Source organism: Penicillium diatomitis (assembly GCF_028827545.1).
Source record: "Penicillium diatomitis strain IBT 30728 chromosome Unknown utg000006l_segment0_segment0, whole genome shotgun sequence".
Taxonomy (NCBI): domain Eukaryota; kingdom Fungi; phylum Ascomycota; class Eurotiomycetes; order Eurotiales; family Aspergillaceae; genus Penicillium; species Penicillium diatomitis.
In genome coordinates this window covers 582,349-598,100 of record NW_026623178.1, presented here as the reverse complement: position 1 = coordinate 598,100, position 15,752 = coordinate 582,349, and the positions used below count along the sequence as shown (strand labels likewise).

The window sequence follows — 15,752 nt, the reverse complement described above, 5'->3', positions numbered from 1 at the left end:
AGAACAGACAGGTAAATGAGCGTCGAGAAACGGAGAACATCCAACGAAAGCAAGAAATTCATTGAAAAAAAAATGTCAAATCCTGGCTGTTGCAGCGACAGGCTTCAAAGAATCTGGACTAGAAAATAAAAGAAGTTTCATCTCAGAGTTTCGCCCGATCCTTCTGCAGAAGAGTCTCGCTGACCAGCCTAGCTGCCTTCTCAGCGCAGCTCCACGAGACTTGGTATCCGAATCCTCCATGGCCGTAGTTATGCACGATCTTCACTCCGTTCACTTGGTCCTTCTCAATACGAACTCCATCTGTTCGTCCCGGACGGAGACCGACTCCGTGTCTGATCACGTCCAACCCTTCCACACCTTGCCCTGGCTTCACTAAGCGCGGGTCAAGCTTGAGGGCCCGCTGCATGATTCGATTGGCAAAATTCGGGTCAGGCAAGGGATCCCAGTTGTCTTTCTGATATGTGCCGCCAATGATTGTGCCGCCGCCTGTGCTTCGTTAAAAATCCTCCATGTCCTGACAACCGCAAGGGGCTGACAAGGGGAAGAACTCACCTGCTGCCCTTGGGAAGATATAAGCAACTTCCTCTGACCCGTCATCGGATCCTGAAATGGTCGTCATGGACCCCGGATCGTTGCGAACCATCAGAATCTGGCCGCGGATCGGATGGACTTGACCATCAGTGACCCCACCGAGTGTTCGAGAGCCCAAACCGGTGCAGTTGACCACCACATCCGCCTTGACGCCGGAGTGGTGCGCATCAGCCGCATCGGCAATATGGCTCAAGACAGCCCGTTTCAAGACGCAGCCGCCTTTCATACACTGAGTGACTAACCACGGCAAATAGATTGCAGGATTGATGCAGACGGATGTGAAAGTTTGAGCGTTGTCAATACCGGGAGGTAACTGGTCGGCAGGCAGATTGCGGAACTGTTCTCATTTTCAATTAACCCATATTCTCTGTTCAATTGTTCGTAAATTGAGAGAACGCGCTTACATTCGGCATCAAATCCTTGAACCAGGGACTCGAAGATGTCAGTTCCGCCGCCCACTTTCCAGTAACGGTCTGCTGGTCCTTGAGACGATTTTGGACCGTGATATCTGATACAAAGCAAAGGTCCAGATTAGCCCGTCTTAGCGAGTCCCCAAATGAGAGGCCCTTCACTCACCCTGAAAATGAATCCCCGACTCGGGGTTGTTCCGAGCCAGATCACGTAGCGGGGGCCAAGTGGCCTGCTCATATTCCGCATTCTGGCTGCCCTTGGCACCAAAGCTGAGGTGTGTCAGACTGAGAGAACAAGTTGACCTCATGTGCTGTGATTAGATTCCTGCTCACGGTAGATAACTTGCACCCGCCCATGGAGATGCATATTCAATGTCAGTGTCTCCGGGCATGTGTTTCGCGATGACAGTCACATCATTGCTCGAGTCCTTGGAAAGCAACAGGGCCGTTGTCAGGCCGGTGACCCCCGCTCTGTGACAGTTCTTGTCAATCCCACTTCAAGGATATTCGAAAGCACTGAGTTCCTTAGCACTGAGAATGACTTACCCCACGACAACGATTTTGTTCGATGGCATTTGTTAAGGTGGAGGAATGAAGATGAAGGAGTGAGGAGAGCTCTGTGGGGCGATCGTCGGCAGGAGTGCAGTCCAGCTAGGTAGGATGTAACCTTTGAGCATACGCGGAGGAAACGATTGATTTTGTTCAGAAACTTCAGCGTGATACAAACGGTAGAGCAAGGCTCAGGTGTGTGTCACAATAAAAAGGCCCATGAGAGCGAGAGTATCACCTCTACTGTAATAGATAGCCGCGAGCTTTGTTTGGTCGTATGACTACTAGTTAAACTTGGTATCAAAGACCAGGCCCAGGCCCAGGCCCCGACGACCCGGCGCCCGAGGATCCTGTCCATGGGTACGAGACAGGTGCTCGTACGCAGGAGCCGAAGTCGACAACGGGCGGACTGCCATGCGTATGCACAAGATGCTTTCTAGAGACGGATATGGGAAAATCATATACATGACACTCTGGGTAACTCAGCGCGTCCACATACCCTAAGGGAGGCAGGCTACTGAGGACGGGCGTGCACCCGACACTCCTGGACATTAAATACTAAGGTACCTAACTAGCACAGGTACTGCTACATACGTGTATTACTACTAGTACTAGTACTAGTAGGTACCAGGTAACTACGAACTGTCCATAGGTACTACCAGTCAAACACCGGGTACGTTCATCTCAGCGCCCCAGCTTCTATCTAGGTCGATACCTAGGTGATTCTTGTCTATTATAGGAACCGATTTCAAAAAGAGTGGAGCCTTCTTCGGGAGCGCAGAGACGTATATGTATAGCCTCTCACTGGTGTCGGGTTTAGTGTAGGTGATATTCTTAGAATTTTAACGAATCAGACAGGGCATTGAATTTCAATGGCCAATTTCACCCCTTGAGCTCGCCACCACTGCAATCCATTTCATGGGAGTGACAGCCAGACGTCTGAGCACTGGAGTTATGTACCTAACAGAATGGAAGTGAGAAAGGGCGCCCGTCATAATGTGCCAACCCCCCACCTGGGCATATACCTGATGGAATCGGCCGGCGGAACCCTGAAAGTACTGTAGAACCTGCAGGAAAGGGAGTGACTTGCTAAAAATTGATTACAATTAATTTGAGCATTGTTAGCTTCGCGAGCTATCATATTGAAAAGATTACTATTCTGACTTTTATACGCATTATATAGGTCTCGTCCGTCGTCTCCATAGTCTCGGTTACTCCAACTTCTTGCGGTAAAGCTCACCACCGCAGCCACGGAGCCGGGCCGCAGCCTGCTCGGGGGTAATGTCACGCTGGGGCTCAGCCATCAATTCATAACCAACCAGGAACTTGCGGACGGTCGCGCTGCGCAGCAGAGGAGGGTAGAAGTGCAGATGCAGATACGAGGCCTCGACCTCCTCGTCCGTGCCGTCGAGAGGAGCCTGGTGGATACCCATGGAGTAAGGGAAGTGAGTCTCGAAGAGGTTGTCATATCGTCGAGTGATTTCCGCAATGGCCTCGGCCAGAAGAACCTTGTCCGCATCGGAGAGATCGACGAGCGCGCGCTTGTGTGTGCGACTAACGATCATGGTCTCAAAGGGCCAAGTGGCCCACCAGGGACAGACAACAATGAAGCTCTCGTTCTCAAAGACAACACGCTCCTGCTTGCGGCTTTCCAGCGCCGCGTAGTCCTCCAACATGTGGCTGCCGTTGTGCTCCTGACGATAACGGCGGAGCTGCTCGAGCTCCGCAGCTGGTTCCTCAGGGAGAGTGCTGGTGGTCCAGACCTGGCCGTGAGGATGGGGGTTGGAGCAGCCCATAGCGGCGCCCTTGTTCTCAAAGATCTGCATGTACCGATATTGCTCCTTAGGCTTGGTCACGCTAGCACTGTGACCAGAGGGCTGCACGTGGGTCGGGGGCGCATTGACTGCCAGCGGAGACTTCGGTGATAGGTGGGCTGTATAAATCTCGGTCCAGGCATTGATCACCGGCACGATCTCGGTAGGGGACAGATCGGCGAGAGTAAGATTGTGCGCAGATGAAAAGGTCAGAACGTAGCACTTTCCGGTGACAGGCTCGGCGTTGAGGAAGCGTGCTTCAAGGTCTACGTGCATTAAGTATATGAACAACAGGCAGTGATGAATGGAGAGTATTTGTGTGATGCCTTACCGTCGCCGCTTGCGCCTTCGTATGCGGCTTGTTCTTCCTTCACAGCACTGTAGTCATTCACGAACACGAAAGTGCTCTCGTACTTGGGGTTGACGTCTCCCTGAGCGCGCTTGTTACCCGGGCAGAGGTAGCACTCGGGGTCGTGGGACGGGAGAGTGGTCTTTGATGGGCTTTCTTGTTGGCCTCTGAGGAAATCGCAAAAAGTTCACGCCATCAGCGGTCATTCTTTTTTTGGACGATGCTTCCTCTCGGGAGGACGGAGGACACTCACTGCCAGGGGCGCTTGGTTCGGTGCGGGGACACAAGAATGTGGGAACCCCGCAGAGGGTTATAGCGACGGTGAGAGATGTCGTCGAGGACGTTCGCCATGATGAGCGGTAGAGTGATAATAGTCAGGACAAGGTAGACAGTGCGAGAAGCAGGATGAGGGAGGGAATCTTAAACAAGAAGAGAAACGTTGCTGGCGAAGGCCAACCCCGCCAACTCGGGGATATCGGGTAGCTTGGACGGAACAACCGTCGCAAAGGGGCTTGTGCCGAATTCTTCCACCATGCAACAGTGGGGTAACATCACCAGTGACGTGGGGTCTCCGGAATTTTTATTGCAAACACGAATTGCCTGTCGGACAACAAATTGCGGAAAAGTTTCGTGTTGTATCCAGGTCCCTCGTGTAAAAGATGTAGGATGCCAGCATTTCTTCCGCGAACCGTGCAAGTCATGAGCCTCGCCAGCATATGAAGGTCATTTTGATCATGACACTTAGCTAGGACACTTGTATCCTTATCGCAATGCGGAATCCATCTACATGAGTGTGACGTGCATTGACTCCAGGTTTTGGTGGAGAAGAATTTTTTCCTCGGTGAGCCGGAATGGCATCGTCTCGGGATCCCGCTCTCGGCCCAGAGACTCAGCCGGGGTGGAAAATTGGGGCACTGGGCAGAGGCGCACACGTGGAATCAACGCTCCCAAAAAGACCTGCGGTTCATTAAAAGCGCAGTCGGGTCAATGGTAGTGTCTCGTAGTTTTCAAGGTACTTTCCTTTTCGAGGCTGCATCTCCAAGTCGACTGACAATCAACAATAGCCTCTGTGTGCTATTTCTACCGTGAAGCGTAAAGCGTGGAGCATGGTGACGTCAGATGACAATGGCCTAGCACTATGTACAATTGTACATCGAGTCGGTCCTTATCTGGACCTTATCGATACGCTGATTATTAAACCATTGCCCAAATTGAAGGACTGAGAGTACACTTCCATCGCCAATATCCTGCCTTGGGACAGAATACATTGCTTTGTGCAATGTTTCCTGTCACTCGACACCTCATAGACTCAAACAAACGTTTCTTTCGATCAATTCATCCGTACCACACGATATTGTATCATTCATATCAAGATCTGATCCTGCACCTGTCTTTGGCCGGTTGCCCCGCAAGCCTCCAGTCGTCTCCACACTAAGTTGAATCAGGTAGTTACGAGGAATATATACATTCTCCGCAATCTTCTCGAAGGCAGGGACATCAACAAAGAAACTGTCTCGCTGTCACCAAAAGACTCAAATCTTCGCAGCAAAAATCCACTCGATCATTTCCAGGCGGGGGGTTCTTTTGCGGAGAATGGATGCGATTCCTGTAGAGGTACGAATCACATCTTGAACAATATCCGAGTTGAGATCTGACTTTCATGGAGCTCCTCGAGAGAACTCTCGACCCCTTTCGATCAGCGTATCTGGTCTCCATCATGCGCGTGAGCAAGAGGTTTCACGCAGTCGTGTGCCATATCCTCAAACTGCGTCTGATACAAGCCCCGCAACAGCTTGCGGAGTTCAAGCCACTTCTGGAATGTGGCCAACCCAGTACCGAGCCGCGAAATCTCGATTGCATCTACAGAGAAAATACAGGGCTCGGAAAGGTTGTCAGCCAAGACCAACATTTTCTAGAAGCGTATTCGATTTTCAGACCGGAGTCGAACCAACCTAATACTGGCCCGCCAGAGTTTCGTACGGGTAAGAACGCCAGTGATAATTACACGAAAACGACATGAGCTCTAACCTGGTTCGCCCGAAAGGATCTTCGGAGAAAGGTGGTGTGGTTGCTCTATCCGCCATCGAGTCATTTGGCCAATTCACAGCAACGTTGAAGCTCCCTTGGACACCTGGCCAATCCGTCAATAGCCCACACAACGTCGTCTGTGGTAAGACCATACGCCTACAAAGGCGCTGGTTAGAGAATGGCCAGCCGGAAATCTTTTGGCTCGATGATGCAGAGAATACTGGTGTACGCCTCCGAGCTCGACAGTCAAGGGGAGCCGGATCAGAGCGTTCCCGAGAAAGGGACGACGACTGCTGGGAGGTAGATGTTGAAGGTCAGTCAGACATATGAACCTTTCTCCCATTGATCAGGGTGAACGAAGTCCATACTCACATGCATGTAGAAGTCCTAGTGCGGGCAGTTCCTCTCTTGGTTGAGTTTGAGAGGGCCCAGGACACGAGAAGTAGCCAAATCGTGCTCTATATCAGGCCTCAGGGCTAAATATGGCTTCGACCACAACCAGGACCTTGACCGCAGAGGTACCGTAACGCAAGAGCTCCGAAGCTAAACCAGAGGGCTTCGATCTTTGAGTCAAGAGTCTATGTATGTGGTTTCAGAGGACCGTCATCTGGGCGTTCACATCACATCTTCCGAGTTTCATGGTAGGTATTGAAGATGTAGAATGGATACTCCTGCTTCAAGGTCCGCGAGTTGAATAAATAAAAAATCAGTATCTCATTCGAAGTCTGGGAATGAACGAGTTTTTCCCTGGTCTGTTTCTCGTACAATCTTCTAAGACTTCATTTCTGTTCATCGTGTTGCTTTCAGTATCGAGCTTGTGCGCATCTTCCACCCGCAGCTCATCAGTAGCATATGACTCGCAAGCCACAGTACATCCTGTGGGACACAGAGGGCAGGGCCACCTTCGCACACAGTCCGCAATGTTTGCTTTTAGACTGTCACATGAAGCGAGAGTGCGCGCCTCGCTAGCCTGGATCTCAGCAGAAAATTGTTTGCCTGCTGGGGGTATAAATACTGCCCTTCCCCCCTTCTTCTCCAATTTTTTTTCTCTTCTTCATCTTTCTTCCTTCACATCATACCTTCTCATCACTTGAGTTGTCTCTCCCAATCAACCTTCAAGCCCATCCTACTGATTATACATACCACATGATCAAAGTATCTTCTTATCCTCTATCACCTTTCATCATATCATCATCGTTCTAGCCTGATGACCGTCCACCTTGCGATGACACACTCTATCCTTGAGCAGCCTGGTCACACAACAACATCACCACACAAAAACATCACCACATAACAACATCACCACACAACAACATCACCACATAACAACATCACCACACAACAACATCACCACACAACAACATCACCACACAACAACATCACCACATAACAACATCACCACACAACAACATCACTACACAACAACATCACCACATAACAACATCACCACATAACAACATCACCACATAACAACATCACCACACAACAACATCACCACACAACAACATCACCACACAACAACATCACCACACAACAACATCACCACACAACATCCTTACCATATATTGACAGGACCACACAACAACATGACCACTCATCAATATAATCATCACACAACAACCTGACCACACAATTACCTCACCAAATAACTTCTTTGTCTTTTAGACATCACAGTCAACTATACATTTTTTGGTATGTCTTCACACAAAACGATTCGCTATCCTACACGTGTCGCTTAATTTATATTTTATAGGCCACCTCTGAAGAGAGAAGCAAGAAAAAAAAAAAAAAAAAGCAAGAAAAAAAAACAAGAAAAGAAAAGAAAAAAAAAAAAAAAAGAGAAGAAAAAGAAAAGAATAGAAAAGAAAAGAAAAGAAAAGAAAAGAAAAGAAAAGAAAAGAAAAGAAAAAGACAAGAAAACAAGAGACAAGAGACAAGAGAAGAAAAGCAAGAAGAATGACAAACACGACATCACAACACAGACCTTTGACAGGTACCTACCATCGATCACATTCAGCATCAGACACACCATGAACCATCTCTATACAATCGGCCAAAATCACCAACACATATCAACACACAACAAGTCGAACAGAGAATTGACCTACTTGAGCGGTGTGGAGGCACAAGCCGCTGGATTGGAGTCAGAGGTGAAGAAGCACCAGACAAATTTGGGTTATAAAGAGATGAAGAAGCATCTAACATCAACTACTTCCAACCATCTACCACTTCTACCACCAACCACCTTTACCACGATCCACTTCTACCATCAAACGCATCTTCCACCAATCACTTTCACCTTTTGAATCTTCAAGCATCTCAAATCTCAGACGAAATGCGGTGTGGAGGCACAAGCCGCTGGATTGGAGTCAGGGGTGAAGAAGCACCAGACAAATTCGGGTTACAAAGAGATGAAGAAGCATCTCACATCAACTACTTACAACCATCTACCACTTCTACCATCAACTGCGTCTTCCACCAATCACTTCTACCTTTTGAATCTTCAAGCATCTCAAATCTCAGACGAAATGCGGTGTGGAGGCACAAGCCGCTGGATTGGAGTCAGGGGTGAAGAAGCACCAGACAAATTCGGGTTACAATGAGATGAAGAAGCATCTAACATCAACTCCTTGATCCTTGACCATTGCCCACTTCTACCTTGGCCATCAACTACTTTCAACCATCCACCACTCCTACCACCAATCACATTTACCACCAACCGCGTCTACCTTTACTATCGACCACTTTCACCTTTTGGTTCTCCAAAACTCTCAACCGAAATATGCGGTGTGGAGGCACAAGCCGCTGGATTGAAGTCAAGGGTGAAGAAGCACTAGACAAATACACGAGAGACGAAAAGCGTCTTAACATAGTGATAGAACTGGCTTGTACTTCTCAAGTCTTCCATATCAAAGATATACTTTCCCACTCAGCTTCCGTAAACACCTGACTATTCACGATGACTTTACTGCTTATGTAGTTCGCGGTTTCTCTGCACGCTGCCGACTCCGCCAAGGACCTGCCTGCTCTACCTTAGTTAAGCTTCATACGAACTACCTACCTATCTACACCTCAAGTGCCCCCGCCCCTCTCAGTTGAGCACCAAAGATATCCCTTGGAGACAGGTTATGGATGATTTCAGTCTCACTTTGAGATGAGACCACATGCTCAAAACAGGGTGCGCCACTTCGATCAAGACTCACAAACCTCTTCTGATCGCCGCGTGTCGTCTCTGCAGCACCACGTTTGAGCCGCCTGCATTTCTCGTGTGGGTGCCGAAATCGAACATTCGTGCGTCCAATTGTTACTCAGCACGTTCGTCAAACCGGGTGAGACCATTCGAAACTTGATAGGAACGATCTATCACAAATCGTGCTCCGTAAATGAAAGCGACTCCCTCGATAGCCTACCGCAGTCCACGAGTGTAGTAGATGGCAAGTGGTTCTCGCCAAGCCTTCGACCTGGACGGGATTCGGGAGGCTCGGGAGTGCCTGTCGGAAACGGTGGCGTTCTCGGTTGGTTCCTCGGTTCAGTTGTCCAATTGTATACCTTGCTCGACTGGTATATTTCTCAATCAGCTACATCATGATGCTCTCTTGCTAAAGCTTGGTTATGCTATACAAACGAGTATCCTCACTTCCCACTGAACCGATCGCGCGGATGGTCAAAGCTGACATCTTGGTGTTTCAGACCGGGCCATTCGCGGTGGCTTTGCAGGTGCCTAAGGCGATTCTAATAAGAACCCCACTAAGGTAAATGATACGCTATTTCAGATCTGGATAATCAAATCTTGAACGATGAAGCCAACAGGTACGAGCCAATTATGTGATCAACTGATCAAGTGATGGCTGAAAAAGCATGATTCATGCTGTTGCCGAGGCTCCCGGATACTGATGTGGATCGGTGGAGAAAATCGAAATGTGGAAATCTACAATTTTTTTTTCGCATATGCGAAAGCGTTTTCATGGACGCCACCTTGAAGCACTTTGCACGAGGAATGCACTGTGAATTTGAAATCATCCACGTTGGAATGAACCAGACATAAGGAAACGTCTGCGGACCTCATGAGCAACCACTCTCGCCTTGTTTCCCTCATTGATCGCTCATTGACCTTGACACCTGCGAAGCCTTCCCGGTGATTGTCGACAGAGTCTACTCTCATGGCCAACTCTGCTTCAGCCGGGGGCGAGTCCTCCCGACCGTCGCAAATCCCGTACTGGCGCTTCATCTTCGACCAAAAAGTGGTGACAGAAGAGGTTGCCTCGTTCCCGTATGCAGGCTTGGGCACCGACGAGGACCCATTTGTGGTGGTTTGGCTACCGCGCGATCCTCGAAACCCAATGAATTTTAGCTCTTTCAAGAAATGGGCTATTACATTCCTGGTATCATTTGTCACGCTGGCAGTAGCGCTTGTTTCTTCGGCGTACTCAGGCGGCGTTCGTCAAATTATCGAAGAGTTCAACGTGGAACAAGAGATTGCCATCCTTGGTGTGTCATTGTTCGTGCTCGGGTTCGCAATCGGCCCCTTAATCTGGGCGCCGATGAGTGAGATCTTCGGCCGTCGTCATGTCTTCACTTTCACCTATGCTTGCTTGACTGCATTTAATGCAGGTGCTGCTGGTGCGAACAACATCACAACTTTGATCATCTTACGCTTCCTGGCGGGTTGTTTCGGTTCGTCACCGTTCGGAAATGCAGGCGGTACCATTGCCGATTTATTCACAGCCTCGCAGCGCGGTATGGCGATTAGTTTCTTCGCTGCGGCACCTTTCTTAGGTCCCACCATTGGGCCTGTTGTCGGTGGCTTCCTGGCATCTGCAGCTGGTTGGCGATGGGTAGAAGGCTTACTTGCCGCCTTCTCAGGTCTTCTTTGGCTATGTATCATTTTCCTTCTTCCGGAGACGTATGCGCCCGTGCTACTACGTCGCAGGGCAGCTAAGCTGTCTGAAATGACGGGACAAGTCTACCGCAGCAAGATTGATATTGAGCGAGGGCCGGTTCCTCTCGGAAAGACTCTGAAGACTGCCCTCTCACGACCCTGGATCCTATTGTTCCGCGAGCCTATTGTCCTGCTCTTTTCGATCTATATGTCGATTATCTACGGAACACTTTATATGCTCTTCGCCGCCTACCCGATCGTTTTCCAACAAGGCCGTGGCTGGAGCGAAGGTATTGGCGGTCTTGCCTTCCTTGGGATTCTGGTGGGCATGGTCATTGCCGTTATTTACAACTTCCCCGAGAATCTACGCTATGCAAAGAAGTGCAGTGAGACGACTGATCGCCTCCCACCAGAGCTTCGGCTACCACCGAGTATGGTTGGCGGTATCGCCCTCCCAGTGGGACTGTTTTGGTTTGCTTGGACAAATTACCCCAGCATTCACTGGATTGTACCTATTGCCGCGGGAGCTCCTTTCGGCTTCGGTATGGTACTTGTCTTTTTGAGCGTGATGAACTACCTGATCGATTCATATGTTATTTACGCCGCTTCCGTCCTGGCAGCGAACTCTGCACTTCGGTCATTATTCGGAATGGCCTTTCCACTTTTCACGACCTACATGTATCAGAACCTGGGTGTTCACTGGGCCTCTTCCATCCCAGCGTTCTTGTCGCTCGCCTGTGTGCCGTTTCCTTTCATCTTCTGGAAATACGGTGCGCAAATTCGTCAGCGATGCACTTATGCTGCCGAAGCAGATGCGTTCATGCGCCGCCTTGCCGAAAAGAACCAAGTCGAGCTTCGTCGCGAAGAAATCGCTCCCAAGAACGAGCATGAAAAGGCTGAAGAGATGTCTGATGACTCCAGTGACACGGAAAGTCTCTCGACCGTGCCATCGCGCATCAGTTTGGGGCGTCTGGCCTCCCGGGCGTCTCGCCAGTCAGGAAGGTCAATGCATCGAACGCCAACGGCTACTCAATATGAAGAGAATCCGTACGACCTTGATATCGTCAACACTCGACAGTCTGCCATGAGCGGTCGCCGCCCGCATGGCTGAGCGCTCAAGTATTTTCGCCGACAATTTCTCTATTTGTTTGACTTACTGAGTTTTCAACTCAAGTCAACCATCCTGACCGAATTTCATCGTTAACAATCGATGACAGAACAAGTTGTGTGTTGCAGGGCACCTATCGTTGAGAGATTTTCTGTCTTCAACTCCTGTAAAGGGACTGTATATATTGTATTCCTCAATTGTGCAAGGAAACAAATCATGATCTGCGAGAATTCTATTTGCATCAAACAGCGTCGGGTTTCCTTGACTGGGAGAGGCATCACATGCAACACACGATTTTTGATACCCCTTGTGTTCACCTTATTATCTGAACTCCATAATATATAATTCAAAAAACAAGAAATCTACCATCGTCTCATTGCACAACCTTAAAGACATTTTTTATTACAGTGAGCTTCCATTCCGAGCGTTCATCCAAGTACGCCCGCCGAGATCTGATTATTTGATCAGCCCCACACAGCCTCGGTCCCCGGGCTTCCCCCCCCCATCACCTCGGTCCGTCTCCCGACCAGCTCTGCCAGCTTGACTGCGAGATCTAGTCTGTTTCACCTACATTCAAGCCTGATGACATATACTAGCGAGTAGCGACAACTATTTCATGGATATGGTTGCTTACTGACCACAAAACACCAAATTGTACCCCCTCCACCAGTTCATATCACCACCCTGACACCCTCAGAGCAGGATGAGTTGCAAGATAGATGCTTACGTCGATTGTGGTGAGTGCACATCGCCAGCTTTATGCTAGTGTCGAAAGAAGGCCGACACGAGGTTGAGTCTGATATAGCGTCACGAGGCACCCCATATACTGACTCACTCATTAAAAGTGTCTCCGTACTCCTTTCTCGCGGCCCATTATTTGAGGCGCAATCGCAAGGCCCTCGAGTCACATGGCGTTGAGATCGAGTAAGACTGCTCTCGTGAGAACGCTGCGTTGCTATTGATAGATGCTGACCAGTAACTAGATTTCATCCGGTCTTCCTTGGCGGCGTCAATGTAGGATCAGGTATGCGCTGTCTCTATGCGCGCGGCTGATTTGACTTGACGCTTTACAAGTCTTCGCTTCTGCCCGACCAGGTTCAAGTACCTTGGACTCTCTCGGCTTACATGTAGCCAATTCCCACAGGAAACAAACCTCCATGGACACTACCCGCAAAGGCAGCCTATTCCAAGTTTGACCTCGCGCGTGCCAGTAAATACTTTGGCGTGCCGGCTGTCAAGGCTCCCGACTTTTTCCCCATCTTGACAATCATGGTAAGTAGAGAGCCATGAAGGATCTTCCTTTCATGTGCGAGAATTGGCATATCTATCCCAATGGTTTCTAAGATTCTAATTGTTCATACTCCTTTCCGACTGAAGCCTCAACGAGGCATGATTTACATCAAACGCCACTTCCCGCGAGAGCGCTTTGAAACAACCCTGCTCTCACTCACAGAGTGGATATTCTACAAGAGCATCGACATCAGCAAGCCCGAAAATCTCACCAAGCTGTTACAGTCTCAGCAGTATTCGGACTCGGAGATCCAAGCCATTCTGGGGGCGGCAAAAGATCCAGAGTACAAAGAGGCGCTGACTTACAATACGCAAAAGGCGTTAGATCTCGGGGCGTTCGGTGCGCCGTGGTTCTGGGTGCGTAATCAGGCTGGTGCAGAGGAGCCTTTCTTTGGAAGTGATCGGTGAGTGAATTCGAGTTCTCTTGGCTGGTAGCTTGTTTTTGAGACGACAGTAATACTGATTCGAAAATCAGGTTCAACTTCATGTGGCAGTTTTTGGATATTCCTTTCCAGGATTTGACCATTATCGAGAAGGCCAGATTGTAGTTGAAGGGAAGATCATGTCATTCTCTGAACAGGTTGAGAGGGTAGTGCATGTTTTCAAATCAGCTTCTTCAAGGGTCTTTCTCGCAGAGGACTTAAATCATGTGTCCTCCAGATCAGAGTGTATTGTTGATTTGTTAGTAGTATGCATGACTCGCGGAACGGCCAAGCTTCCGCCAAGAATTTCTTGCAAGATCATTTGCCACGAACCTTCAGCAAGCATTATTAGATCTCAGTCCGTGTATTTTCCGCTGCTGTAGCAGGATACAGTATGATTCTGTCTCAATAGTTAAGCCTTGATTCCACTGTCACCATGGTATTCGGCTCCAGCCTGATTGTCAAGATTGATCATCGATCACACACGGCAGAGCACACTCGGCTTTTCCGAGCAGAGGTCACCGGCCGGTCATTCGACCTCCATTGTAGGTAGCTCAACACCCGAGTATTGCCGATGAATTGCCCCCGGATTGCTTCACAGGACTGCGTCTGCCGAATCCTATTGAAAATAACTCGGTAGTTTCCCGATCTCTCAAATCGCCACGATCCGGGAGAAAGCGAATAAGATCTGAGCCCGGAGAGTGGCTTGCGGAAGAGCTGTATGTGTTTTGTGTGTACCTGATGTCTTCTTTACCCCACGTCTGGCCCCACAAAGCCCACACCGTCATCGGTCATCGCCCGCGTTGGAGATCGAGCTGTTGTTTCTTCTTGTTCTTCTTGACCACACTTATATTTCTCACTTGCTTGACCAACACTTTTGTCTCTTCATTCAAAACATCATCACAACAGCACCATGTCAGGGACCTGTGTAACGTGGATTGGCCTGGGTAACATTGGACGGGTAGGTGTTGCACCGCTCTGCTTCCCCCACCTTACGTCCAACTCCCATGATGGCGCCTTTTGAGTCTTGAAATCCAGACGGAAGGAAGAGTAAGAGAGACTGACAGTTTGCCACAGGGCATGAGCAGTAACATTGCCAAAAAAGGCCCCCAGACCCAATTGATCCTGTATAATCGAACGAGCTCGCGAGCCGTCACCCACGCCGAGAACATCGGCAGCAACAATGTGACCGTCGCCCAGTCTCTCTCCGAGGCGGTCGCCGCCTCGGACCTAATCTTCGCCTGCGTTGGCGACGACGCCGCTATCGAGGCCATTGCGGAAGAGATCCTCTCTGATAAGAATGCTGATCTGTCCGGTAAGACCTTTGTGGACTGCTCGACGGTGCACCCGGACACTTCGCGCCGTCTGGAAGCTTCTTTCACAGCCCGCGGAGCCGGCTTCGTCGCATGTCCGGTCTTTGGAGCGCCTATCATGGCCGACGCCGGACAGATGATCGTCGTGCCGGCGGGTAAACAAGCCTCCATCGCCAAAGCGACGCCCTTTTTCGAGGGCGTCACCGCCAAAGCGACCATCGATCTGTCCGACGGAAGCGGCACAGACGTTGATGTCAGCCGTGCCTCGACCTTCAAAGTCCTCGGAAACTCCTTCATTCTCAACACGGTCGGTGTCCTTGCCGAGTCGCTGACTGCCGCCGACGCAACTGGGCTAGGCACCGGGCCGTTCCGCCAGTGGTTGGAGTTATTCAATCCGGGGCCCTTTGTCAAGTACGCAGATCGAATGATCAGTGGGGATTATTATCAGCGGGAGGAACCGCTGTTCGCGGTGGATTTGGCCCGCAAGGATTTACGCCATGCGGCGAGTTTGGCGAAGGAGGGGGGGCAGCGGATGCGGAATGGAGAGGTGATGGATGGGTTGTTGCAGGGAGTGAAGGCTGAGAAGGGGGAGAAGGGGGACATTGCGGCTGTGTATGGCGCGGCTAGGAAAGCCGCTGGTTTGAAGTTTGAGAATAACTGATCTGATGAGAATGAGGTGACCTCGGGGGGCCGAGGAACAAGACTGTCATCTGACTGCACCTACAGTACAGTGCTGCATAAGAGAAATTGATGATGAATCGCGGCATAACTGTTCATACGCAGTCTTTCCTTTTTTTTTGTTGTTGTTGTTTTTTTTTTCACCTGTAATATTGGGACCTGTGATTTACTATATTAGGTAATTTTTGCCGTTCCCGGTCTAGCGCCCTAATACACTGTTTTGTCACCTCTCCTTCTAACTAGTTAACGATCCGCCTGACATAAAAGACCCGACCCTCACAAAAATTCCCATTTGTATAATTAGGGCCCATATAAAGTATT

General features: G+C 49.7%; 6 protein-coding genes across 6 annotated transcripts; 4 read left to right on the top strand and 2 right to left on the bottom strand.

Annotated features, from left to right (window-relative positions):
- Positions 1–142: 142 nt before the first annotated feature.
- Positions 143–1,576, bottom strand: N7539_005862 (FAD-dependent oxidoreductase; the record flags this gene model as incomplete). Its single annotated transcript, XM_056935464.1, has 6 exons — positions 143–486; positions 553–928; positions 996–1,099; positions 1,168–1,271; positions 1,335–1,472; positions 1,548–1,576. 6 exons carry the CDS (start codon positions 1,574–1,576, stop codon positions 143–145), a joined length of 1,095 nt encoding a protein of 364 aa, XP_056789336.1.
- Positions 1,577–2,761: 1,185 nt separating this feature from the next.
- N7539_005861 (UDP-glucose:hexose-1-phosphate uridylyltransferase) lies at positions 2,762–4,064 on the bottom strand (the record flags this gene model as incomplete). Its single annotated transcript, XM_056935463.1, has 3 exons — positions 2,762–3,630; positions 3,696–3,880; positions 3,967–4,064. 3 exons carry the CDS (start codon positions 4,062–4,064, stop codon positions 2,762–2,764), a joined length of 1,152 nt encoding a protein of 383 aa, XP_056789335.1.
- Positions 4,065–5,729: 1,665 nt separating this feature from the next.
- On the top strand, positions 5,730–6,071 carry N7539_005860 (uncharacterized protein; the record flags this gene model as incomplete). Its single annotated transcript, XM_056935462.1, has 1 exon — positions 5,730–6,071. One exon carries the CDS (start codon positions 5,730–5,732, stop codon positions 6,069–6,071), a length of 342 nt encoding a protein of 113 aa, XP_056789334.1.
- A 3,830-nt stretch (positions 6,072–9,901) lies between these two features.
- Positions 9,902–11,731, top strand: N7539_005859 (MFS transporter; the record flags this gene model as incomplete). Its single annotated transcript, XM_056935461.1, has 1 exon — positions 9,902–11,731. One exon carries the CDS (start codon positions 9,902–9,904, stop codon positions 11,729–11,731), a length of 1,830 nt encoding a protein of 609 aa, XP_056789333.1.
- A 700-nt stretch (positions 11,732–12,431) lies between these two features.
- On the top strand, positions 12,432–13,566 carry N7539_005858 (putative DSBA family oxidoreductase; the record flags this gene model as incomplete). The annotated part of the gene is made up of 6 exons (XM_056935460.1): positions 12,432–12,465; positions 12,574–12,652; positions 12,712–12,752; positions 12,873–13,000; positions 13,073–13,422; positions 13,494–13,566. The coding sequence occupies 6 exons, from the start codon at positions 12,432–12,434 to the stop codon at positions 13,564–13,566; spliced, it is 705 nt and encodes a 234-aa protein (XP_056789332.1).
- Positions 13,567–14,353: 787 nt separating this feature from the next.
- On the top strand, positions 14,354–15,414 carry N7539_005857 (NAD(P)-dependent oxidoreductase; the record flags this gene model as incomplete). Its single annotated transcript, XM_056935459.1, has 2 exons — positions 14,354–14,401; positions 14,518–15,414. The coding sequence occupies 2 exons, from the start codon at positions 14,354–14,356 to the stop codon at positions 15,412–15,414; spliced, it is 945 nt and encodes a 314-aa protein (XP_056789331.1).
- Between the last annotated feature and the right edge of the window lie 338 nt (positions 15,415–15,752).